The sequence below is a fragment of the Cynocephalus volans genome, chromosome 8 (assembly GCF_027409185.1).
Source record: "Cynocephalus volans isolate mCynVol1 chromosome 8, mCynVol1.pri, whole genome shotgun sequence".
Classification (NCBI taxonomy): Eukaryota; Metazoa; Chordata; class Mammalia; order Dermoptera; family Cynocephalidae; genus Cynocephalus; species Cynocephalus volans.
Window position 1 is genome coordinate 146,285,907 of NC_084467.1, and position 25,757 is coordinate 146,311,663.

Consider the following 25,757-nt stretch of genomic DNA (forward strand, 5'->3'; position numbering starts at 1 on the left):
CTGAAGCTTGAAATGGATCTCATTGGGCTAAAATCAAGGTGTAGTTAAGGTGTGCATTTCTTTCTGGAGGCTCTAGAGGATAATAAGTTGCTTTGCCTTTTCTAGCTCCTAGATACTCCTGTATTTCTAGGTCCCTGGCCCCTTTCCATTTGCAGAGCCACCAGTGGCTGGTCAGTCTTTCTCACATTGCATCACTCTGACACTGACTCTTCTGCCTCCCTCTTCCACATTTAAGGACTCTTATGATTACATTGGGCCCACCCAAATAATCCAATATAATCTCTTTATTTATTTATTTTTGCACTGCCTTTTACGGGGATCCGAACCTGTGACCTTGGTGTTAACAAGGTTGTGCTCTAACCAGCTAAGCTAACTGGCCAGCCCTCTTTATTTTAAGGAGTTCAGATGATTAATTCCATCTGCAGCCTTTACTCCCCCTTGCTATGTAACATAGGACAGATTCCAGGAATTAGGAGTAGGACGACTTTGCGTAGATAAGAGGGTGTTATTCTGTGTACCTCAACCACCAACTTAAGAACTCTAGGTAATGTTTCCTGTGCTCATATGATAGGGTAGACCTTTCCTGAGCTGTAAGGCTTCTTATCCTTAGTCTTTTATACCCATTAAATCGATTAAGAAACAAAAAACAATAGTAAATTACCACGGGAATTGCAGATATTAAGTTAATTTAGGAGTCAGATATGAGAAGAATTATATAGCTTTCTCTAAAACTTCTTATAGTACAACCAAAGAAAATGAAACCCAGAGAGATTCCTAGTTCTTGATGTCTCAGAAAGCCAGTATTAGAGCATCAAATTACTTCCACTTTCTCTGATTTATTTTCTCAATACAATGTTATTATCTATGTATTATATGATTAGAGAAATTATAGAAAGACTTTTGCCTTAAGTTATAGTTTGAAATAGAAAAAATAAAAATAGCAACCTTAAGTTGTATGGCAATCCTGAGCTAGGAATACAGTAGGTATTGCTGTCCCCATTTTACATTTTAACAGTGAGAAATAGGGCTCTTATTAACCATACTGCTAGAAAGTGGCAAAGTCAGGGCTAAAATCCAGATTTGCCCAAGTTTAAAGCCCATGCTCCTGCTGTAAGCATCTAGCCAGCCCACTGCCATATTACTATCATCAGGAATGTGAAAAAGCATGTTCTTGAGTTTGAAGATCTGAATTAGCCCCAAAATCCACAACTGTTTTCTAATTCCTAAGGCTGTCTCTGGCCATTTCAAGCAATGCTGTAAATTTCTAAAATAAAATAGAAGTCCTGTGGTAAATTAACTTATTTATATAAATTCACTTTATTAAGAATATTAATTACATAGATCATCTTTTAAATGAATAAAGAGAATTAACATAAGAAAAAGAAGAGCCCTATCGATTTATTTGGTGTTACACTCCCCCAAACTGGAACTTTAACTCAATTATACTGGTTTAACATTCGAAGATTCTCTCTCCTCGAAGCAGGTTTCTTCCAACTTAAAGAGCATTTCAGATAACCCAATATTTAGAACATTACGTAACAGTTATATCACTTCTAAGTAAAATTACATTACGTAAATAATATTACAAAAAATTTATGTTCTAAAGGGTAGGTTTCAGGGTGTGGGTGAAAGGCACATTCTTGTCCTTTGCATCATGTCTAACTCTTTTCTGCTTAAGGAGTAAGACAGTTTATCCATTGGCCTTTTCCTTGCTTCTTTTCAGAGGACCATGAAGTACTCTGAAGTCAGTGGAGTCAGTAGAAGACACTCCTCAAAGGCATGCAAAATATACCCCACCCTGTGTTTTGTGAATGCTGTCATCAGGAACAGATGTTGGGTAATAACCAGGGAAAAGTTACGCTATGATGCTTTCACATCACCTACCAAGAACAACCAGGAACACGTAAGGCCAAGAGAATGTCATCCAGACCAAGTACACATGCACGAAGGGGCACAGGCGAGTGAAGCTGCAGAGGTAGGAGAAGCTGCAGAGGCAGGAGAAGCTGCAGAGGCAGGAGAAGCTGCAGAGGCAGGAGAAGCTGAAACACAAGTGGGTGCTGCACCTGATCAGCCCAAACCTCACTTCTTCATTTGGTTTCTGTGAAGAGTAATCTAGGAAAGAAATTGGCCCATAAACTGAAGATAACTACTCCTGTGTCCTTAATTTTATCAAATAATAATCTGTCTTCCGAAGTTCTTTCCATGGGTTCAGTTTACAGGCAATTTGGCCATTTTTCTGAGCTAATTTACGTGCAATGCTGAAATAAATTCTACTTAAGTTATTAACAATAATAGTGAAAAAAATCTGACCACTTTTGAATGTTTTGTGTTTAATGAGGGTTCTCCAAATTCATGCTTTTGTCTGGATTAACAAATACAAGTGATTCACCAAACTGTTTACTGTTTACCTTAAACTACTTCCTTTTTTTTTATTGTGGCGAAGTTCCCCAAAAGTCTGAGCCCTTAACAGTTGGGGATGAGGTTGAGGGACAATTGTGATTTTATACATATATATATAAACCAGAGTAGCAGGCTAGAAACTCTGGTAGGATTTCTATGTTGCAGTCTTAAGGAGAATTCTTTCTCCTTTGGAGAATCTTAGTCTTTGCTCTTAAGGCCTTCATCTGATCGGATGAGGCTCACTATATTAGGGAGAGGACTATGCTTTACTCAAAGTAAAAATTAACAAAATTCACAAAAATGAACTTCAAATGGATAGTAGAAGTAAATGTAAAATGCAATACTATGAAACAACTGGAAGATAACAGGAGAAAACCTAGCTGACCTTGGGTATGGTACTGAGTTTTTAGATACAACACCAAAGGAATAATCCAAGAAGGACTTCAGTGGAATTAAAATCTGTTCTGCAGAAGCCAATGTCATGAAAATGAGAAGACAAACCCCAGATTGTGAGAAAATATTCAAAGAAGACCTATCAGATAGACTTCTGTTATTGAAAATATGCAAAGAACTCTTAAAACTCAACAATAAGAAACAATCAACCCAATTAGCAAAATAGGCTTTGGGCAGTAGGGGTGGGGCCCTGGCTGCCCTCCTCCGAGCTGTGCTGGGGTTTCCGGGCCAGCTGTGTGGGGCAGGCCACTGCATGGGCTGTGGCGCTGCAGCGGGCAGGAGCATCCAAGAGGAGGGTGGGGAGCAAGTCTCCCACCACGAAGGAGAAACCACCAGGCACAGAGACTGAAAAATCCCAAATGGTCTACTGTTCTTGATGGCATCAGAGCCTTTGGGTATATGTCTCTGCTGAAGGTGGCACAAACTACCCTGATAGTGGTGGCCCTGCCACTGGGCTTCTCCTGGCACTCCCAGGGTCTCATGACTCAACTCCCTGTGCCTCGTGAGCGGGATAGCTGGCTTTGCTCTGGCTTTGCTGTGCTGGATGAGCTATTTCTTCTGTAGTCTGGTGGGCACCCTGTAAATGAATGAGTCTGGCACCATGCTGCAGGTGGCTCACCTGACCTCCAGCGACTGGTGGCAGGAAACATAGTATCTCCCGTGGCAGATGTGATGCCCCTGATGGAAATCAAGCTACTGGCCCCAGCAGCTCTTTTTAGCGTATCCAGCAGTACGGTGGGAAGCAGATCTTCTTCCTGCCCTGTGCTGTGGACACATCCTGGACAGAGAGGGTTTCACATAGGTGTTTCGGGTGCTGAACAAGTTCAAGTGACCAACTGGTAGCCTGGCCTCTGGGTGGCCCTGGGCTGCCTAGATCTCTGACAGGAAGGCTGACAATGTGGGCAAAGCTGAAGAAGGGGACCGGGCACCTGGAGACTTTGCCAGGGCCGCTGGGAACTTGTCTTTTGGGAGGAAGAAATTCATGAGGCAGAAGCTAGTAACCAGGTTTAGGAAAAAGGCCCTTGGTGCAAATTCTTATAGCACATGTGTATGACATTTAGTTATACAATGGCCAGATGTTTCTTTTAAGAGCCAGTTCTTGGAGGAAGCTATGCCAGTTTCAGCCAGATAGTCTGCTTCTGTGAAAAGGGAAGCTGGGGAGGTGTGGCAGGGGGAGCCCAGGCTTTGGGGTCAGATGACTTGGGTTCTGTCCGTTTTCAGCTCTCACTCCTGAACCTTGGTTTCAACATCTGTAAAACAGAAAGTTCTTCCTGTCTTATGGGATGAGTGTTTGAATAAACAGTAAATATCAAGTGCTTTGCAAACTCAACAGCCCAGAGCAAATATTAAGCATTTGGGCAGAGGTTATGGCGTGGTGAAAGGCTTCCAGGCAGCCAGTAGGCATTTCCAGAGCCCTGTGCTGTGGCTCCTCATTTACCCAGCAGCAGAGAGGACTGGAGTAAATCCTAGAGTGGGGTCATTTCATCCTCCCACGACGGTAACTGCACACTGACTAGAGCAAGAATGTCATCCGAGTGAGCACAACACCGAAGTCGAGATTTTGTTCACCACGCAGAGGTCTAGGGGCTCTCACATTGGAAGGCTTTGCAGAGTAATAAAGCCAGATGGACTGAATGCTGGTGCAGTACTTTATAAATTAAAGCCAGTTATATGTATTGTTTCCCATAGTCAATAATATTACATAATCTGTTACAGAGTAAAGAGGAAGGAAGGCATTATCTTCAGAATTTTGCCACTCAAAAGTCACTGACGAAATGTTTTGTTGTGTAGCCTTCCAGTGTTTGTTTTATTGGAGTAAAATATACAAAACGCAATTTATCCTTTTAACCAATTTTTAAGCCTTCACTTTGTGGACATTCAGTATATTTACAATGTTCTACAACCATCACCACTATTCATTTCCAGAACATTCTCATCAACCCAAACCGAATCCGTGCTCATTAAACAATAACCCCAGTCCACCCACCCCACCCACCCCAGCCCAGCCCTTTGCAATCACTAATCTGCTTTCTGACTCTCTGGATTTGCCTGTTCTGGATATTTCATATAAATGGAATCATACAGTATGTGCCCTTTTGTGTCTGGCCTCTTTTACTTGGCATTATATTTCAAAGTGCATCTATGTTGTGGCATGTGTCAGAACTTAATTCTTTTTTCATGGCTGAATAATGTGGATGGATGTACCACATTTTACTTATCCATTCATCAGTTGATGGACATTCGGGTTGTTTCCCCCTTTTGGCCGTTGTGAATAATGCTGCTATGAACATTGGTGTAAAAAAACCCCAAAAAACAAAAAAACAAATAGGCCAAAAGCCTGAACAGACACTATAGAAGATACACAGATGTCAAATAAGCATATGACTAGATGTTGAACATCATATGTCATCAGGAAATGCAAATTAAATCAACAGTGAGATATCACTACACACCTTTTAGGATGGTCAAAATCCAGCACTCTGAACCAAAGGATATGAAGCAACAGGAACTGTCATTCATTGTTGATGGGATTGCAAAATGGTACACCCAATTTGAATGATAGTTTAGCAGTTTCTTACAAAACTGAACATACACTTACCAAACAATCCAACAGTTGTGTGCCTTGGTATTTATCCAAAGGAGTTGAAAAGTTATGTCTACACAAAACTCTGCACATGGATATTTATAACAGATTTATTCATAATTGGAGACAAAACTTGGAGACAACCAAGGTGTCTTTTAGTAGGGGAATGGATAGTAAATTATGATATACGCAGGCAATAAAATAGTATTGAGCACTAAAAGAAATAAGCTATTCAGCACAGAAAGATGTGGAGGAATCTTAAATGCGTATTACTAAGTGAAAGAAGTCAGTCTGAAAAGGCTATCTACTGTAGAATTCCAACCATATAACATCTGGAAAAGGCAAAACTGTGGAGAGAGTAAAAAGATCAGTGATTGCCAGGGGCTGGTGTTGGCGTGGAGGGTGAGGGGCCACCCAGAGGATTTTTAGGGCAGTGAAAATACTCTGTATGATATTATAATAATATATACACGTCATTGTCCGTTTGTCCAAACCCATAGAATGTACAGCACCAAGAGTAAACCCTAATGTAAGCTATGGCCTTTGGGTGATTATGATGTGCCCATGTAGGTTTATCAATGGTAACAAATGTATCACCCTTTGTTCAGGAGTTTGATAGTGGGGGAGGTTATGACTTTATGCTGGCAGTGGATATGTGAGAAATCTTTTTAGCTTCCTCTTAGTTTTGCTGTGAACCTAAAACTGCTCTCTCTCTACATATAGTTATTTTATATATACGGAAGGGCCATGCAAACTTCACAGCACCTCCCCCAAAGTTGACATCTTGCATAATTACAGTACAGTGTTGCATATCAAAACCAGGAAACTGACCTTGGTACAATCTACAGAACTTATTCAGATTTCACCATTTGTATATGTGCGTGTATATGTATAGTTCTATGTAATTATGTGATATATGTAGCTTTGTGTAACTACCACCTGAATTAAGATACAGAACTGTTCGATCAGTGTGTCTTCCTCATACTATCCCTGTATAACTACTAATCCTAATAGCTGCTAATCCCCCCTCCACAGTCCCTAATGTTAGTACATTTTCTTCATCCCTACAGTTTTGTTGTTACAAGAATTATATAAATGGAATCATGCAGTATGTAACCTTGTAAGACTGGCTTTTTTTTATTCAGCATAATTAGCATAATTTCCTTGAGTTTCATCCAAGTTGTTGTATGTATCAATTTTTTTTTTTTTTTTTTTGCTGTCAGCATGTCCCAGGGTACGGATATACGACAGTTTGCCACAGTTTAACTATTCACCTTTTGAAGGACATTTGGATTGTTTCCAGTTTTTGGCTATCTTGAATAAAGCTGCTGTGAACATTCATGTGCAGGTTTTTGCATTAATATAAGTTTTTATTTTTCTGGGATAAGTGCCCAAGAGTGCAGTTCTGGGATAATTGAACAAGAGTGCACATACAATTGGGTTGTACAGTGTAGTGAGCAAAATAATGCCCCTCTCCCCACAAAGATGTTTATGCTCTAATGCCTAGAACCTGTGGTTATATTACCTTACATAGCAAAAGAGATTTTGTTAATGTGAAGAAATTAAGAATCTTGAGAAGGGAGATTTTCTCGGATTATCTGTGTGGGTGCCGGGCGATCAGCAACGTTCTTATGAGAGGGAGGAAAGAGGGTCAGAGTCACAGACATTGGAAAATGCTACCCTGTTGTCTTTGAAGGTGGAGAAAGGAACCATAAGCCGAATAACTAAGGCAGCCTCTAGATGCTGGAAAAGGGAAGGAACAGATTCCCCTGGAGCTTTCAGAAGAAACACAACTCTGCTGACACCTTGATTTTTAGCTCGTTAAGACCCATTTCTTACTTCTGACTTCCAGAACTTCAGATAAAAAAAGTGTGTAGTATTTTGTTTATAGCTTCAGTAGAAAAGAAATACATACAGTGAATAACTTTTTAGTTATAAAAGAAACTGCCAAACTTTCCCGAAGTGGTTATCTCTGTTTTCTACGATATTACTCTGTATTCAACAATCACTATGTATTCTACTTCTTTCATAAAGCCTATTCTCATTTATTAATAATATATTTTTGAATGCTTTCTAATTGTCAGGCACTGTTCTGGGAGCAATTAACAGTACAGACAAGGTCCTTGCTTTCATATGCATAGAATTCCAGGGGCAGGTGGGGGGGACACATAAAATAAAGAGATAAACACAATACAAAATAACATCAGGCAGAAATAAATGGTATAAGGAAAATGAAACAGCCTTAGTAGTTGTCTTAGTTTGGGTGGTTGGAGAAAGCCTTTCTGAAAAGGAGAAATTTAAGCTGAGATTTAAATGTCAAGAAGGATCCAGCCATGTGAAAATCTGCAGAAGGAACATTCTAAACAGGGGCAACAGCTTGAGAATCACTGCTAGTGAGCAAATCACAAGAAGGCCAATGTGGGTGGAGCGCAATGAACAACGGTGGGGAACTATAGTAGATGCGATCGGATAGACAAACGGGGTAGATCCTTGAGATTCTCAAAAGATAGGATAGAGAGTTTACATTTATCCATTGTATCAGAGGAGGCCAATGGAAGATTTCAAACAGGAGAAAAGTGTGATCTGATTTATGTTTACAAATGATTAGTCTCACTGCTATAGGGAGGTTGTCTTGGACTGAGGAAAGAAGAGAACAGGGAAAACCATTGAAGGAATTATTACATCGACTAGGTTGGTAGTGGTAGGGTTGTAGAAGAGGTGACAGATTTAGGATTTGTTTGTGGGATGTGTTCTACAGGATTGCTGCTGGATTGGCAATGGAAGTGAAGGAAGAGTTTTTTGCTTCAGAACTAAAGAATGCTGGTGTCTTTAACTTTAGATAGTTACTATTTGGAGTTACAGTGCTGGGAAGGCAGAGATGTAAAATAAGAAATTAAATTTGAGAATCTGAGTGGAGAGATTGTCAACCAACAATTAGAGGTTGGTCCTGGAGACACAAATTTGGGAATGATTATTGTTTCAAATCACGAGCTTGGATGTGATTAACCTGGAAGAGTGCAGACAGAGAAGAAAGGGATCAAGACACTTCAACTCATAGATACAGTAGAGGAGAAAAGCCTTTTTTTAAAAAAAAAGAAAAGAAAAAGAAAAAAGAAAAGACTTAGCAGTAGCATTCTGTGAAGTTAGAGAAAGACCAGGAGCATATCAACCCATGAAGCCGAGAAAAAAAGAAACCTTTCAATAAAGAGGCTATATACATTTGTGTTGAATGCTACTGAGAAGTAGAATAAGAAACAGATTAAGAGAATGGCTAAAATGAAGTACAATAGAGGGAGTGATTAGAATGATGGGTAATGGAATCTGAGCTAGATGCAAAAGGAAGGAGATGAAGAGAGAGAAGAGTGATAAATAGTGAAGCGATGATGTTGATGGATCATTAGGCTCAGTGAAACTGGAGAGTTATATGTACTTTTTTTGTTTTATTTTTTGTGGCTGGCCAGTAAGGGGATCCAAACCCTTGACCTTGGTTTTATAACACTTTGCTCTAACCTGCAGAGTCAGCTGTTGGAGTGTGAGTGCGAAAACAGGTGAGCTAGAAGTGTTTGTAGTAAAGGAAATCTTGAAATCCAGAGTTTGGAGGCAGTGCAGTAATTGATGATGAGATCAAGGTATGTATGATTCCATAATATGGTGGAAGAAGTCATCACTGGAATGGAGAAGGCCAAGAAAGAGAGAGGACAGGCAAGATGTTAAATATATGGTCCATGTGGATATTGAAATTACCAAGAACATGTCAAGCGTGGGGTACAACAGAAGCCAACGAGCCGGGTATCAGTGCTTTGCCCAACTGGGTACAATCTCTTTCTCTTTGAACTTCCTTTTTTATTCTGTACCTCCTTAGCAACATTTGTCTTCTTCTTTGCCTTTCATGTATTATTTTTTCTTCTTTCGGACTAGGCAATGAAAACAAACTGTTGCTATCTTCTTTAGAACAAACCACACCTTTTCCAACACAGTGTTACAATGAATGAAATATTAGAAATAGTGACTCTAGGAAGCTTCTGTATGACTGAGGGCAGAACCTTTTCATTAAGGACCAGCCTAGTTTTGAATACATAGGAGAACACATGATAATAGTTTACCTTAAGGATAATGCTTCAGAGAAATCACATGACATAAGACACAGATAGAGAAACAGTCAAAATTTATTTTCAGAAAAGATTTTTCAATTCTTCAATAGTATAAAAATAAACAGAAATTTGTTTCAAGACTTGTATTTTACATAAGTTAATTTAAATATGCATTTGTGTGAGGCACTGAAACATTCACATACACAACCCAAACTCCCAGGTTCAGTCAGCAGGCTGATGTTCATAAGAGATCAAGTCTTGTTTTGTTTTTTCAAAAGAAAACATCGGTGAACAATAGTTTTTTATACAAGTCCTTCTAATATTGGCTATTTCCTTCTCAGCCTTAAACATTTTAATTATAAAATCTGAAAGAAAAATTATCCTGAGTTATTTCTCTTTAAAGAAATTTATTTCATTTTCTCCCTCTTCCTAAGAGACACAGTTTTTATTTTTTATTTTTTTATTTAAACAAATACTAATGTTATCTGCAATCAGTGCTTGGTTTAAAAATATTAAAACCTACAGTGCTTTGTCTATTTTCTCAATAAACTATATAATTGAATGAATTAATGAAGCATCCACAGGTCCTTCAAAAATGTATAAAAGGTCAGTTCTTAAGGCATGTGTAGGTTAATGAGACAATGTTCTCTGTGGGCTGCCATATAGGTAAATCCTACAGACATAAATTATGACCATAAATATCTCAATATACCAGAGTTGGGATCCTGAAAACTTATTCAGAAATCTTAATTCAATTATTTCTTTGGATTGCTTACATAATAATTCAGAGAGGTAATCCCAAAGAAGATATATTAATTTTGACATAATAAAAAAGCAATCAGTGATTACAGGCTTAAACACAGTTTATAACAATAACATCCTAATAAAACATAAATAATCATCCTCAATAAATTAAATTAAGTAATATACAGTACCATAAAATGTCAGCTGACAATGAGATGTGGGAAAGAAGTGTTATTATTAACACTGGAAACTTCTCAAGAATTGTTTCGTTTTGTTTTTAAACAAGAAAGGCATTAATTTGCATAAGAATATAACTTTCTTTCTGTCAAGAACCCCCTGCAATTTTTTCTAAGGTACTAGCTGTTTCGTAGGCTTCTTGGTTACAGATCGCTAAAATTAACTATAAATAAAATTCTAAACTTTTCACTTAAAATAAGGACTTCCCCCGCTTTTATTACTCTTAAGAGGAGGAGCTCAATGATAGTCCTGAGCTGAGGTTTTCCAGAAAACTTGCAAAAGTTGAGGTAAGAAAACATAGAGACCAAAGGACGAGCTTAGATCTTAAAACCAGGAAAGCAAAATAGAAGAAATAAACAGATCAGAAGTGAGTTTTTCTTAGCAAATGGCTAAAAGAAGAAAATAAAAGGAGCAGCATGCAGGTAGCCAGGTTTGATTCAAATGTACATACTGAATTGGCTTATCAAGATTCAGATAAATTAACATGTGAAACGAATTTAAGCAGTTTGAAGTGTCATTAATGAGGCCATTGCTACTTTTTGCACTGTGATATGGACTTCTAAATACTGTGCAACAGAAAATCCAAGAAACAGATGGTTATCCAAGTCCAGCTCAGCAATTCATTAACCTTGCAGCAAAGTCTGTTGAGTACCAGGCCTGCAGCACCCAAAGATAAAATAAATTCTCTTTCAAGAGTTTAATCCCAAATTTGAACTATAATTTGGGTTTCTTCTTCGTTATTGCTTATTTTAAATGTAGTATCTTTTGATGCTAGAGGTTTTGCTTGTTACTTAGCCATATAAACAAATTCTAAAATCTCTCTATATAGAATATTTTTATTTTAAGATAGGACTTCAGTGGCTCTGCCACCCTAATACATTTGGCATTTTGATTCAAAAAGAAGTTGTAACAGTCACTCATAATGGTCTTATGCAATATTTTAACCAGCAATTGTACTATATAATTTCTACTGATTGAAGAGATTTAAGTCTATGACAGCTTCTTTTATGGGTGTAGATACAAGCTTAATAACTTTAGTATAGGAAATTAAGTAAGATTTTAAAAGTGATTCTACTCTATGAATTTAGAAATTTCAAATTGTTTCAATGCTGCTTTCAAAAACAGACAAAATTATTGGTTATGTCTGATTTCAGCATTCACTTAAAAGTGCACTTGAGCCTTTTTTTGTTTTTTGATGACAAATAAATGTCCAAAAGTACTTTAAAATGTTAATTGTTTCTAATGCAACATGTAAAATACACCAGAAATAAAGACAGTGTCTAGAAACTTGTAGCATTTTGCTATCTTGTAACAGCATTTAAGTGTTCAAACATCTTTGCTTTTTTTCTAATTATAACACAGTATACATTGAAATTCAAGTAAAAAGATGTCAAAAATCATTTCCCACTGGTTTACTAAAAGAATAAAAAGCATTTTCCCCTTTAACTTGAAGAAAATACATTTTTAAATTACAGTAGTGACACAAAATTCTTCACAAGTATGACCGTTTTCTCTGCAACATGAGTACTGCCTTCTGTTACAGAAGATCTTAAGTAACATAAGGAGTTTAATATAAATATTATTAAATAATTAAGTTAAAAGAAATGGTTCATATAAATAAATAAATATGATCAATAGACTTCTACAGTTCAGTTGAACGTTCTTTTAGTAGTACTGTGGGACTGATATCATCTAGTCCAGAGTGGGAGGAGCTTGCATTAATGGTGACTGTTTTGGCGAGCTGTGGATCTTGAACACTGAATGAAGTAAAGGGACAGTCCTTTACATTATTGCAGATGAGAGACTGAATGGAGGCCGTGTTGATGATCTTAAAACCTACTTCTCCACCAAAGGTGCTCGGCTTCCAGTAGTCAGGAGAACATATAGGATTTCCCATAAGTCCTTTCAAGGAGAATGGTGCTCCAAGTTCTACCATGGTCTCACCAAAGATGGCATCTGGGCGAGGCTTCTCTACCAGCAGGGCAGGGTACAGCTCCATAGCGTCAATGTCACCATAGACTGCTTCCAACTCTGCAGCCATTTCCTTCTCTCCTGTGAAGGTGATGAAGACAGAGATACAACCAATATAAAACTTGAGAAGATAAAAAATAGTTTTACCCCTTTTCCCAGTTTGCTTTTAATTCTTTGTAGTTTCCATTTGCCCCTTGATTCTTTTTAGAAACTTAGAAACTGTTTCTCACCTGTAAGTTCTTCAAATGATTCATAGGGCTTCAGCAAAAAGCGTTTGCGGTACTCATTGAGAGACTGGTATTTCATCTGTCTGCTCTGGTCAATGGAAGCCTTTGCTACTTTCTGTATTGCAGGTGAAACATTCCTGCCACCAGCAACCTGTGGAAAATAAATTAAATCGTAAAACAAAATTTTTAGGCATATATATTCTTTCTGTTTTAAAGGTGGTTTCTTAGGTACAAAGCGGGTAAGACTGATGAGACAGCTGAGACCTAAACTATTTTTATTTCCTGAAAAGACACTTACATACATTGCAACAGGAGCTGGGCTTAAAATTCAATGGGATCCTCACCTAGAACTTATTTGCCTTTCAAAATTATAAAGATTAAACTGGTATTTCAGTTTGCAATATTTATTTCTATAATTTATAAGATTATAGGAAGTTTTGAAAATATTTATCGTTAAGATTTGGATACAATTTGCTATTTGTTTGACAACTATAGACTTAAAGCTCAACTTTTCCAAAAAAGTTAGGTTTTCTATTTCAAAAAAAGAATTTTACTACCAAAAAAAAGAATTTTATGAAGATTTTACTAGTAAAAAGAATTTTTTTAGCAAAATTTTACCAGCCAAAAATTATTTAAGAGGAATAATTTCTGCATCAGATATTCTAAAGTTACTGACTAGTCTTTTGTTTTTTGTGTTTTTCAATAATAATGCTTACCCTGCCAGCACTTTGCCTGGTGAATGATTCAACAAACTGAGTAATTCCATGTTCCAGTAACATTGAGTTGTTGTAGAGAAACTGTTGGTAGCTGTACTCTTGGTCATCAATTTGAAAGGTGTCGGGCAGAAGGGGGTGCCAGTGATAGAGTGTGTTAAACTCAGCAGCGATACGGTTTTGGTACTGGAATTGCTGGTTGAAAAGCAGCTCTGGATCAAACTTCAGTTTGAAGTGATAGCCACTCAAATGCTGTACGTAGTCTTCAATCACTATCTTAATAGTCTCTCCTATTTGTACAAAATAGAAGTATCAGAAATGTTAATTTTTTTCTGATGACAAACTTTCAAGAAACTGAAATGCAATTTTGCTAATTGCTATTCCTTCACTTCTGTTGTTTTCCTTGTTAATATTAAAACAATATTACCAGTCATGCTCCAGATTGAATTAATATGGAGTGTATGATTTTTCATTCACCACATTCCCTCAAAATTACTCAAAACATAGAAAAGATAACAAATTCATCTTCTCTGGGGAAGGGGGTTTTATTTAAATTATTTTCTCGTCTTGCATACCTATCAGTATTAGCCTGCTTGTCTGGAACAACCGTTCATCGTCCCACTCTGGATGCTCCTGTTTAAGCACATCACACACTCTGTTATGTTCCCGCAGCCAGATGGTGGCGTACATCATGAGACCGGGCACCAGACCAAAGACCTCCTGCCCCACAGCAAACCGCAGGTGTTCAGGGACGTTAGGGGGATAGATCATCTCTACCTGAGTATCTTTGACTGTGGGAGGGTATACCTCTCCATCAATTATCTAAAAAATAATAGTAATAAATAAGCATTAATAAAAAAAGAGTCAAGGAACAAGTTTTTAACATTAGGAATTTTAAAATAAAGGTATGAGTGGTGAGGAACAACTAATTCTTCATATTAAAATGAAACATACCTGATATTTCATTTTTCCATCCTTGAAAAGGCGCAGTTTATGTTGTCTATCCAGAGTTTCACCATAAATATGATTTAAGTCCACCTAGAAAAAAATTTGTTGCTGTTGAAGTTGTTCTTCTATAAAGTATCTATTATATAATCTATCACTAAATTATTTGAAGGCTTAACTTTCTTTAAAATTTTTCAATAAAACACATTTTTTATAGACAAAAAAATTAAACGAATTTGTTCATCCACCAAAGCTACAAACCTACATATGTCTCTCATGTTTAATGGTATCAGTATCCTACATGGAGCTTGTAAGTATACCATATGCTTCACTACAATCACATGGTATTTCTTAAAAAAGTATCAGAAAACATATTATGGACATAAAATTCTCATCAAAAAAAATTGAAGCCATGTTATTGAAATCCAAGAGGTAATAATGCTGCAAAAGGCTCACCTTATAATATTTAAAGCAGTGTACAGATTACAAACATGCTTTTGAAGATATGACATTTTGCAGTGCTAATATTTTAAACTAAAAATATGAGACAAATTACACAAAATAATAATATCGGTATATTTATATGTGTGTGAATGTATATGTACATGTGAGTGTCTGTGTGTGTGTGTGTGTGTGTGTGTGTGTGTGTGTGCCTTTACTAAACCAGTGAATTAAAAGGGAAAACTTCATAAAGGTTTTTATAGATAAGACATTTTTTAAAAAGGTGAATTATTTGGACAAGTATACACACACACATAAATGAAAGGAGATTTATATATATCTTCACTATAATTCCCTATAATTCTAATTTAACTCTATCTCACCCCATGGCCCAGCCCTTTGGTGAAAGCTGGTCCTCGATGATGATCTGTCTTGAAAAACTGATGAGTGAAATGCTGGGCAAAGAATGCAAACATCATATTTGTGCCCTGGGGATCAGGGATAAACTTCCTTCTTAGAAGAAATTTTTCCACAATCTCTTTCGAATCAGGAAGCTCCATCTTCCCTGAAAAATAAGAAAGCTAGGATAAGAATCCATCTATTAAAAAAAAAAAATTCAAGGAAGCAGATGGTGACTGTCAGTTTCCCAGGACATTCTGCACTTACAAGATGAATATAATTGCGAACAGGATCATAATATAAATGAAAGTTCTAGAATATGGGGGAACAATGTCTTATTGAATAATTTTAGCTACTTTAACCAGTATTAATTCAGCCTTAATGAAAGAATTTGAAAATATGAAGACATTATATCAAAATGATCACTTTCTTTCAAGGGAATAGTTTATATAGAGTCACACTTAAAAAAAAAAAAAACAACAGATATGCATAATAAAGGGAAAAGTGATCCTTTTGTTAACAAATGATAGCCTAAGGTTGAATTTTCTAGGTAGCACTCCAACCCGCATTGCAATTAATACATCTCTGACTGCTTCCTCTCACTCACCTTTCACACCCATGGGAGTCGGGCAGTCATCAGCCACAGGAGGAAGGACTCTGGTGTAATAGGAGAGATTAGAGAAGGCTTCCCAGCTTTTGTAGCCATAGTGCACATTGTAAGTTGGTGGACTCTCAATCAAATGTGATCTGGCTTAAATTTTCAAGAAAAAAGAAATATGTTTTATTTATTCCCATATGCAAAGCAACTCAATGTTAGTTTTTATTGTAAAAAGTGGAAAGTGGCAATCGAGATTGAATTTAATTCCAACCTTCTCCCTTATAAAACAGCTACACTTTACAGTCTAACTGCTTCTTAAAATAAACTGTTAATAATATATATGTGTGTGTGTGTGTATATATATATATATATATATATATAAAGTTATTTTCTTGCTGACCCAAATCCACATTAACCATTTATTTTAAGGGGTGCTACATGTTCAGAACAATTCTGTGGCCCATGGGCATACAATAAACACTTGGACCACACTTCCTCCATAAGTTGGCTGGAACAGTGAGTTACAAGAAATGCACAGGGTTATGAGTAGAATTATGACTGTGAGACAGAACTGTAAAAACTGGATGGGACTAAACGTCAATATAGTTCGCTCAAGATGGATGGCAAACCAAAAGGGTATATTTAAAGTCATTTTGACAAATTTGGAAATAATATTTTTGGAATAGGCTTAGTAAACTAGAGTATTATTAAGCACATTTTTCTTTGAGGAAGCTAAAAATCTTAGAAAGAGACTTGTACTTACATGTCAACACATATTTCATAATTGCATTTCGCAGGAAGGGAATATTATTGACAATGTTCCAGACTCCCTTGAAGTGGGTAAGTATGTAGTGCACTGTGTTTGGAGTGGGTTTCAGGAACAATTTTATTCTTGTCAGAAATTCAGCTGCAAGAAAAGGGAAGAAAGGAGGAAGAAATTAATGGGGCCCATTATAAGACATAAATCTGTAAAATTATAGCTGTATGTAGCCTCATTCCAAATGAGGAAACCCAAAGGCAAACTTACGTGTGGAACAGTTTTCACCATAGAACCCTGTCCGGGTACAATCGCACTTATACTGGTCAAATCCTGTGCTCATACATATACCTCGGTTTTGACATGGGTTGGAACAGCAAGGATTTGCTACAATAGAAGTAAAGACAGCAAATAAATCGTTCTTCAGTGTCTTAATCTTGAACGAAACATTTAATTGTTTTACTAACTATGGGTCAACTTACAATAATAAATTCAAGAAATATCCAGGCAGTCATGGAAAAACGATTTTTAAAATCTGCTTCACAGAATGGTTATAATGCAGAAATACAAATTTCCTGTTCTAAATAAGGGTAACAGAATGTTCAGTCCGGTAAATCATGCTACTAAGCTTTTCCTTATTAACTTTTTAGATGTTCAAATTAGCATGTTTAAGAAGCTCAGAAAAGTAGCACTTTTAAAACGGACGGATCTAGTACATTAATCAAAACTTAGAAAAAATTTCAAAGTAAAAACAGCATACTTCTAAAAATATTTTGCTTAACTTAAAAAATGATCTGGGCTTTCTGGGGACAGGAAAGAACGAGGGTATTTAAATCAAGTTCTCCCATTCAATCACCAACAGTAGGTACCGCACACAAACGCTTCACGTATATTAGCCAGATCCTGTCTTATCATAATGACAACCTGCAAATCAGTATCACTCTTCCTGTTTAGCAGGTGAGGTTAAGTAAGTGGCCCAAGATGATCAGAGCAAAGCTGGAAGGTCTCCCCGGTCCTTTTGGACTCAAGCGGCCCAAGCTCTTCCCCAAGTCATGCAGCTTTTCTACCGGGACAGTCGTGCACGGGGCCCGCGGGTCAGAGCGCAAACTGCCTGGCGGCGCGGGCCCGCGGCGTCCCGGTGCGCGGCGCCCGACACCCACCTGCGTGGCTGAGCGCCAAGGCCGCGCTGAGCAGCAGGGCGCGGGCGAGCATCGCGGCGGCGGCGGCGGCGGGGGAGCGGCAGGAGGCGCTGCGCGACGAGTTCCCGGGCGGACGCGTGACTCCCGCTGCGAGTCGTCTGACAAGTGGACGCTAACGGGGAGGACCTTCCTTTTATGCCTGCAACACCAAGCCCATGTGACGAAATGACTGTTTCTTTCCGCCTCTTCTTACCCCCTACAACTTTCCCCTCCACTTAAGAACTTGCGTAAGCCCTCGTGGGGGCAGGGCGGTTTTTTTTTTTTTTTTTTTTTTTTAACCCACGCAAATGAGAAAATCGGAAACCCTAGAAGCTGGCCTTGGCCGGCCCGAGGTGGGTGCCAGGCGGAATGTCGCCCTTTCCTCTCTGGCCTCCCCCCTGCCCGAGTCCTGCGCCCGCTCCTTTCTTTCCTCCCAGCCGTGAGCGGGCGCTCCCGAGACCCTGGGTGGGATCCGGGGAGGGGTCGGGAGGACACTTGGCTTCCTGTCCCGGAATCCGAGCGGCCCGGAAGCCCCAGAGCGCCGCCGCCCCCTTGTCTGGGTCTCTACGTCTTTGAGGGACCCAAGAAGTCACAGTCGGGACCCACCGGGGCGAGTAAAAGTGAAGAAAGGATGACCCGTTTTAAACTTGATTTAGCGACGACGCTTAACCTACTGTAATATGCAGCACATTCATAGGCACCTTTTACTTTTAGTTTTATTTCGTCTAATGAGATGTAATAGCTGCACTTAGTTTAGTGCACGTATCTGTAATTGATCTTTGCAGTTAAGTTGCTTTTAACACAACAAATCCCGTTCTTCGCACCGCCACGCCCTCCTGGCTTCCTGGAGAGGAAAAGCAGGTAAATTCTCCTCCACAGCGTTGCTCCTAAGCAGCCAGCCTCTAAATGGTCAACTTGGGCTCGAGCGGTCACCGACGTGACGTTCCCTGACTTCTGATGGACGAGGGAAGTGGCCATGCCCAGCCTTTGCAGGAATGCCAAATGTCCTAAACATCTGCTCTGATGCCTTTCTTTCTCGACCGCGTGGTTTGCACCATTTTGGTCACCAGCCCCTTCACAGGAGATAGCAGTGACAGGAATTAGCTTTTTGAAGTTTATTTTTATTTTATTTTATTTTTTCTGCCCACTTTTCCCAGGTGATGAGTTGTGACGTTGGATCAAAATACAACATTGCATTTGCTTTTTAATTGTGCTTATTAGGACTAATTTTCCATTCTCCTTTCGGATCCTATTGCGATGAGGAGTTAATTAGATGGAAGGTTGATTGTGACAGTTTTGAATTGCACCTCCCTTGGCTTTTGTCTAATATATATCTTTGGTGGTGAACAGGAGTGGGGGAATGTGAGGATGAAATATTAAGTAAAAGAAAATTAGCAGCAACACAGAAGTGGAGAATAGAAAATTCAGTGAAGACATGTATTCTTAGTATTAATGGAAAAGAATGGCATGAGACCTGAAATAAAACTACATCAGATACCTCAATTCTGTAGCAGTCTTACAGAAAAAGACTCACTTTTTTTTTTTTTTTTTTTTACCATTTTTACATTTCCTGATTAGACATGAGGCACAAAGGAGTAAAATTCCATTTTGCCTAGGAAGCCTTCCTCCTCCTCCAGTCATATTTAATCATTCCTTTTGTGGCACTCCCATTTAGTTATTGCACTGAGTTTTAGATGAGATTTCAACTAAGGGCATAGATAATTTTCTTTTTATTAATTCCTTTCAATAATTCCAATTTTCTGTTTCATTTTAAATGAGTAGGTTGCATCCACTCAAATTTTAAGTTTATAGCTAGAGCTACTAATTCTAGCATGGGTTAGACGGCATGTAAGAATCTATACTGTCTCTGGCAATGTACAAAACGTGTACATTGTAATCCTGAATTCATTTTGAAGTCACCATCATCATTACCCTCCTCATCAGCTATTAATCATATGTCTACTATGGGTAGAAGTGTGTTCTTTTGGCAAAGAGATTCTGAATTCAAAGGTCAGGAAAAAACAGAGCATAGAGAATAATCACATTTAGACTACTTGGAACTTAAAGAAATTGGACTCCATCTTATAGTGGAAATTCAATTAAAAAATCTATTTGGCTAAACTGTTTGTTTTAATCTGTAACTTCTATAGCAGGATAGGGTGAAGAGAGTTCCACGTATCTATAAAATCAGAAAATAATTCAAGGAGAAACTGGGACTTTAATGATGGGCAGAGTTTTGAAAGGAAGTCCAAGTATGGGCATAAGAAAAAAAAACTACTAAATAATTTATTAAATAATTTTGACAAGTCTAAGACAATGAAATAAAATGGATAGGTACCTTTTGGGAGGCTGGTCATGGGGAGATATTGAATGTCCCAAACCAAATCAAGATGGCTAAACCAGTTTCACATATCGAAATGTGCGATGATTATTATGCTCCATAAAAAATAAAGTTTTATTATGTAAAAATTATACCTCTCACTTTTGTATATATTCAATGTTTCTGTGTTTATTTTAGGAAAATATATGTATCGGTTGTACAAAATTTATTTTATTAGTCTCTGAAATTTGTTGGGAAATTCTCTGTATGGAGAGAAAATAAAGAAGAATATAAAAAATGTTCCAGATCATTCTGTTGAGTTTTACTGCCCCCTTCTGCTGCTTGAATTTTTATCAACTTTTTTTTCTAAGATGCTGAGATCGCTAGACTGATTTGATGTCTAATGTTATAATGTTCCTAAACATCCACATGTACAGTGTTCATTTTATATTTATGTATCATGAATAAAGGAATAAAATATTTGTTAATTTATGTAATAAGCCATTCATGTGAGCTAAAAGAAAATGAACAATAAAGACTCTTAATATCCAAAATTCCTAACGAGCTAACATTTTTAAGAGACATTTCTTACTGCTTTGTGCAGATACGGCCACTGAGATATGAAAGGATGCTCATGTCCTCTATCTCAGGCAAGGACCCTCTTTTCATTTTCCTCCCTTCTACTTTGGTTGATTTAGTGGTTCACTTAAAGAGTGCAGACTGTGCCTTGTCTTTCTCATTCATGGCATGCTGGATGGAAAAAGAGCTTTGCCATCTTGCATCAGAGTTATTCTTAAGAGGTATTTTAGCAAGTTTACGTCATGTAGAATATCCCTTCCTTGAAGGGCAGAAATGCTATTTATAAAATATGTCTACTTTAGTCCTTCAGTAAATCCTGGTTATATACCCTGGCTACACGAGATACAAGTTCTGTGGCTATAAATAGAAGCATACGTTTTTTAAATTAAAAGAATCCTTTTAAATAAACCAATGAAGAAATACCAAAAAATATTCAGTTCTAGATATTGTAAAAAAAAATTATCTCCTTTCTTTTTCTCGAATAACTCAATTCCTGGATGGATTTTTCTTTGTTTTTATGGTTGTTTATCATAATATTTTGATTAGACAAAGTAGATTAAACACAATCCTTGTGTTGGAACTAGAAACCTCACAAGGGGACAAAAAAGGGCAGGGGAGTGTGAGCTAGGTGAACTGGGGTGGGCTCGGGGAGAACACACCCACCCATAAAATATTAAGCTTAGGTCTTCCAGTTTCTGACCCACCACGTAAAGACCTTGGAAGTTGTCACTCCATTCTAACAACAAGTAAAATTCTGAACAAATGAAATCAATACTCTCAGAACTGCCAGAGAAGTAATATGATAGGACAAACTACTATCCAAAATATTGGAAAAACAGGCCATTCAGAGAACAACTTACTGGAGCAGAAACCTCTACGGAAACCAGTACCTGGGTGGGAAAACTTGACCTCTGGTTGATGAATTGCTGGAAGTTCAGTGCAGATAAGTCTGAGAGTTAGAAACTCCAGAAGGCCCCCACACTTTTTTGGTTTTTGTGTTTTTGTTATTTTCCTGGCGCTCTATCAGGTTCTTACAGTGAACATCAGAAAAAAAAAATATCACAGGCTTTTCGCAGTGGGACAGGACAAGAAACCATTTTGAAATACACCAGAGTATTTCCTCTTAACATAGTGTTCTTCTTAACAAGGCTTGCACTCAAGAGAGATTATTTTACGAGCCTGAACTATTGGGATTTTTTTTTCAGAGCCCAAATAAATAGAAGAAGGAAAATACTCAAATCCAGCAGGCTCTAGCCTTCAACTTGGGGGAAGGGAAATACTCAATCCCAGCCCCTTCCAGCCATCCTGTCCCTCCTAAGTTGAGGGAAGGGGTGGACTGAAAGGCACTTGTGAAGTTCAAAGTTCAGAGGCACAGGCTCACTAAGAGACTTGAGTCATAATCACAGGACCATATAGTGTTTCACCTTCCTCCCCACCCACTTGTTACCATCACATTACTAAAGGACTACTTGTTGGCATTCCTTTCACCTAGTACATCATGTCTGGCTTTCAACAAAAAATTAGAAAGCACACTAAAGGCAAAAGACACAGTTTGAAGAGACAAAGCAAACATCAGAATCAGACTCAGATATGGTAGAGAGGGTGAAATTATAAAACCATGAATTTAAAACAACTATGATTACTGTGCTAAGGCCACTATTTTAAAGTAGACAATGCATAAGAATAGATGAGTAATATAAAGCAGAGAGATGGCAATTCCAAGAAAGAATCAAAAAGAAATGCTACAGATCAAAAACACTGTAACAGAATGAAGAATGCCTTTTCGGTTCATTTGTAGACTGGGCATGGCTGAAGAAAGAATCTTTGAGACTGGGGATATATCAGTAGAAACCTTTAAAACTGAAAAGCAAAGAGAAAAAATACTGGAAAAAAAAAGAATATTCAAGAAATGTGGGACAACTACAAAAGTTGTAACACATGTATAACAAAAAGACCAGAAGAAGAAAAACAGAAAGGAACAGAAGCAATATTTGAAGCAATAATGACTGAGAATTTCCCCCAAATTAATGTCAGACACCAAATCACAGGTCCACGAAGCTCAGAAAACACCAAGAAAGATAAATACAAAACAAAACCCAAAACAAAACAAAACAAAACAACAACAAAAAAAAACTAACTATACCTAGACATATCATAGTCAAACTGTAGACAATCTAAGATTAAAAAAAAATCTTGAAAGAAACCAGAGAGAAAAATACATCTTACCTATACAAGAACAAAGGTAAAATTATATCTGACTTTTTGGAAACCATATGAACAAAAAGAGAATGGAGTGAAATATTTAAGGTGTTGAGAGGAGAAAACCCCTACCAACTTAGAATTCTGTATCCTGCCAAATTATCCTTCAAAATTAAAGGGGAAGGCTGGCTGGGTAGCTCAGCTGGTTACAGTGCAGTTGTTTTGACCAAGGTCAAGAGTTCAGATCCCTGTACCTGCCAGCTGCCAAAACCAAAAACAAAGGAAAAAAAAAAAGGGGAAGGAGAAATAAAGACCTTTTCAGACAAACTAAAACTGAAGAAATTTATGGCTAGTAGATCTACCTTGCAAGGAATGTTAAAAGTTCTTCAGAGAGAAGAAAAATTATATAGGTCCAAAATTTGGATCTACGTAAAGAAAGGAAGAGCATTAGAGAAGGAATAAGTGAGGGTAAATAAAAACTTTTATTTTTCTTATTCTTAATTGATATAACAGATAACTCTTTTCTAAAATAATAATAATAATGTATTCAAAAATTATGGCTTACCTATAAGTGAAGTGAATGACAGTAAAGATGAAAAGGATGGGAGGGAGGAATTAGGAATATTTTGTTTTTATGAGATATTTGCACTACCCATGAAGTAGTATCGTGTTATTTGAAAGTGGAATTAGATTAGTTGTAAATGTATATTGCAAACTTTAGGGTAATAAAAAAAAGGTTTTTTTTTACTTTTTTTTAACAAAAAAAGTTAAAAAAAAGGAGTATAATTGATATGCTAAGAAAGAAAAAATAGAATCATATAAAATACTCAGTTAAGACCACAAATAACAGAAAAAGAGATAAGATAAGAATAGGAAAAGAAAGCAAGGGCAAAAATAGAATATGGTAATAAACATGGTAGATACTAATGCAACTATATCAATAATCAATATAAACATAAATGGTCCAAATATACCAATTAAAAGACATAGATTGTCAAAGTGGATCAAAAATACAATATCCAAGTATATGTTGTCTATAAGAACCCCATTTTAAATACAAAGACTTATATAGATTAAAAGTAAAAAGATGGAGAAACATATATTATGCTAACACTAATCAAAGAAGGCTAGAATAGCTCTATTAATTTCAGACAGAGCAAACTTCAGAGGAAAGAAAGGTATCATCAGGGATAAAGGGAAGCATTACAAATGGTGAAACTGTAGATTCCCCAACAAGATATAACAATTCTTAATGTGTATATGCCAAACAAGAGCATATCAACAAACATGAGGCAAAACTGATAAAACTGCATGGAGAAATAGATGAATTCATTATTAGAATTGGAGACTTCAATACCCCTCTAATCATTAGTGGACAGATCCAGCAGGCAGAAAATCATTAAGGATATAGCCCAGCAAGTTATACTGTGGATATTGTCAAACTGATTCAAAGTTTATATGGAGGGTCAAAAGATCCAGAATAGCCAATCCAGTATTGCAGAAGAACAAAGTCTAATGACAGACGCTATCTTACTTCAAGACTTAATGTAAAGCTACAGTAGTCAAGACAGTGAGGTACTGGCAAAAGAGCAGACAAGTAGATCAGTAGAACAGAGAGTCCAGACATAGAACCACAAAAATACAGTCAACCGATGTTGACAAGGAGCAGTGGCATTACAATGAGTGAAGACAGTCTTTTCGACAAATGGTACAGGAACATCTGAACATGCACAGGCAGAAAAATAAATCACAGACCTTATATCCTTCATAAACATTAACTCAAAATAAATTACAGACCACAATGGAAAATGTAAAAGTGTAAAAGTTCTATACAATAACATAGGAGAAAGATCTAAACTTATTCAAGACCTACCTTGGATATGGCGATGAAATTTTAGATACAATGATAAGGCCATGATCCATGAAAGAAATAATTGATAATCTGGACTTCAGTAAAATGTTCACATCGAAGAAGCCTTCAGATGTTTGTAGCAACTTTATTCTTAATTTCTAAAACTTGGAAGGAACCAAGATGTCCTTCAGATGGTGAATGGATAAATAAACTGTGCTTCATCCACTCAATGGGGTATTATTTAGAGCTAAAAAGAAATGAGGCATTCTCCATGAAAATACATGCATATTGCTAAGAGAAAGAAGCCAGTCTAAAACGTCTATGTACTGTAGGATTTCAACTATATGACACTTTGGAAATGGCAAAACTATGGAGACCATAAAATGAGTAGTGATTGCCAGGGGGTGGGACAGTAGGAACAAAATGACAAAGCACAAAGGATTTTAAGGGCAGTGGAACTATTCTGTATGATACGGTAGTGGTGGATACATGCCATTTTTCATTTGTCAAAATCCATAGAATGTACAACACCAAAAATGAACCCTAATGTAAATTATGGCCTTTGGGTGGTAATGTTGTGTCAATGTAAGTTCATCAATTCTAACAGCTGCAGTACTCTGGGAGTTGTTGATGGTACAGGAGGTTGTGGGTGTGTAGGAACGGGGGTACATGGGAACTCTTTGTACCATCTACTCAATTTTGCTGTGACCCTAAACTGCTGTAAAAAAACTTTACTAATTAAGAAAGCAAATGAACCTCAACCTATACATAAGGGCTTTTGATTTTAGCTGCTTTCTTTTGTATTTGTTCACGTATTGATTCTACCTTGTACAGATGTTTCGCTAAAGGCAATGCATATCTGTCTGCTGACTATTCAGAATCATTGAAAACGATCTTCAAGGTTGAATGCTGTTGGCTGGATAGTGTCAGATGCTCCTTTAGGGCAGTCATGGCATATCTACTTCCTTTCTTAACTAAAACCTCACTCTACCCTAAGGACAATAATTCCCTTGCAAACATCTGCATAATTTATTCCTTCTGTCACTCTCCTATTCTCCTGAGATGACAT

At 37.4% G+C, this 25,757-nt stretch overlaps 1 protein-coding gene and 1 pseudogene across 1 annotated transcript; one reads left to right on the plus strand and one right to left on the minus strand.

The window, feature by feature from the left end:
- Window positions 1-1,729: 1,729 nt before the first annotated feature.
- On the plus strand, window positions 1,730-3,685 carry LOC134384420 (transmembrane protein 186-like; annotated as a pseudogene).
- An 8,399-nt stretch (window positions 3,686-12,084) lies between these two features.
- On the minus strand, window positions 12,085-17,802 carry PTGS2 (prostaglandin-endoperoxide synthase 2). The gene is made up of 10 exons (XM_063105285.1): window positions 17,721-17,802; window positions 16,831-16,947; window positions 16,567-16,710; window positions 15,813-15,956; window positions 15,190-15,371; window positions 14,375-14,458; window positions 13,996-14,242; window positions 13,424-13,710; window positions 12,711-12,858; window positions 12,085-12,561 (listed from the first exon to the last, which is right to left on the minus strand). Exons 1-10 carry the CDS (start codon window positions 17,770-17,772, stop codon window positions 12,152-12,154), a joined length of 1,815 nt encoding a protein of 604 aa, XP_062961355.1. The 5' UTR covers window positions 17,773-17,802; the 3' UTR covers window positions 12,085-12,151.
- Between the last annotated feature and the right edge of the window lie 7,955 nt (window positions 17,803-25,757).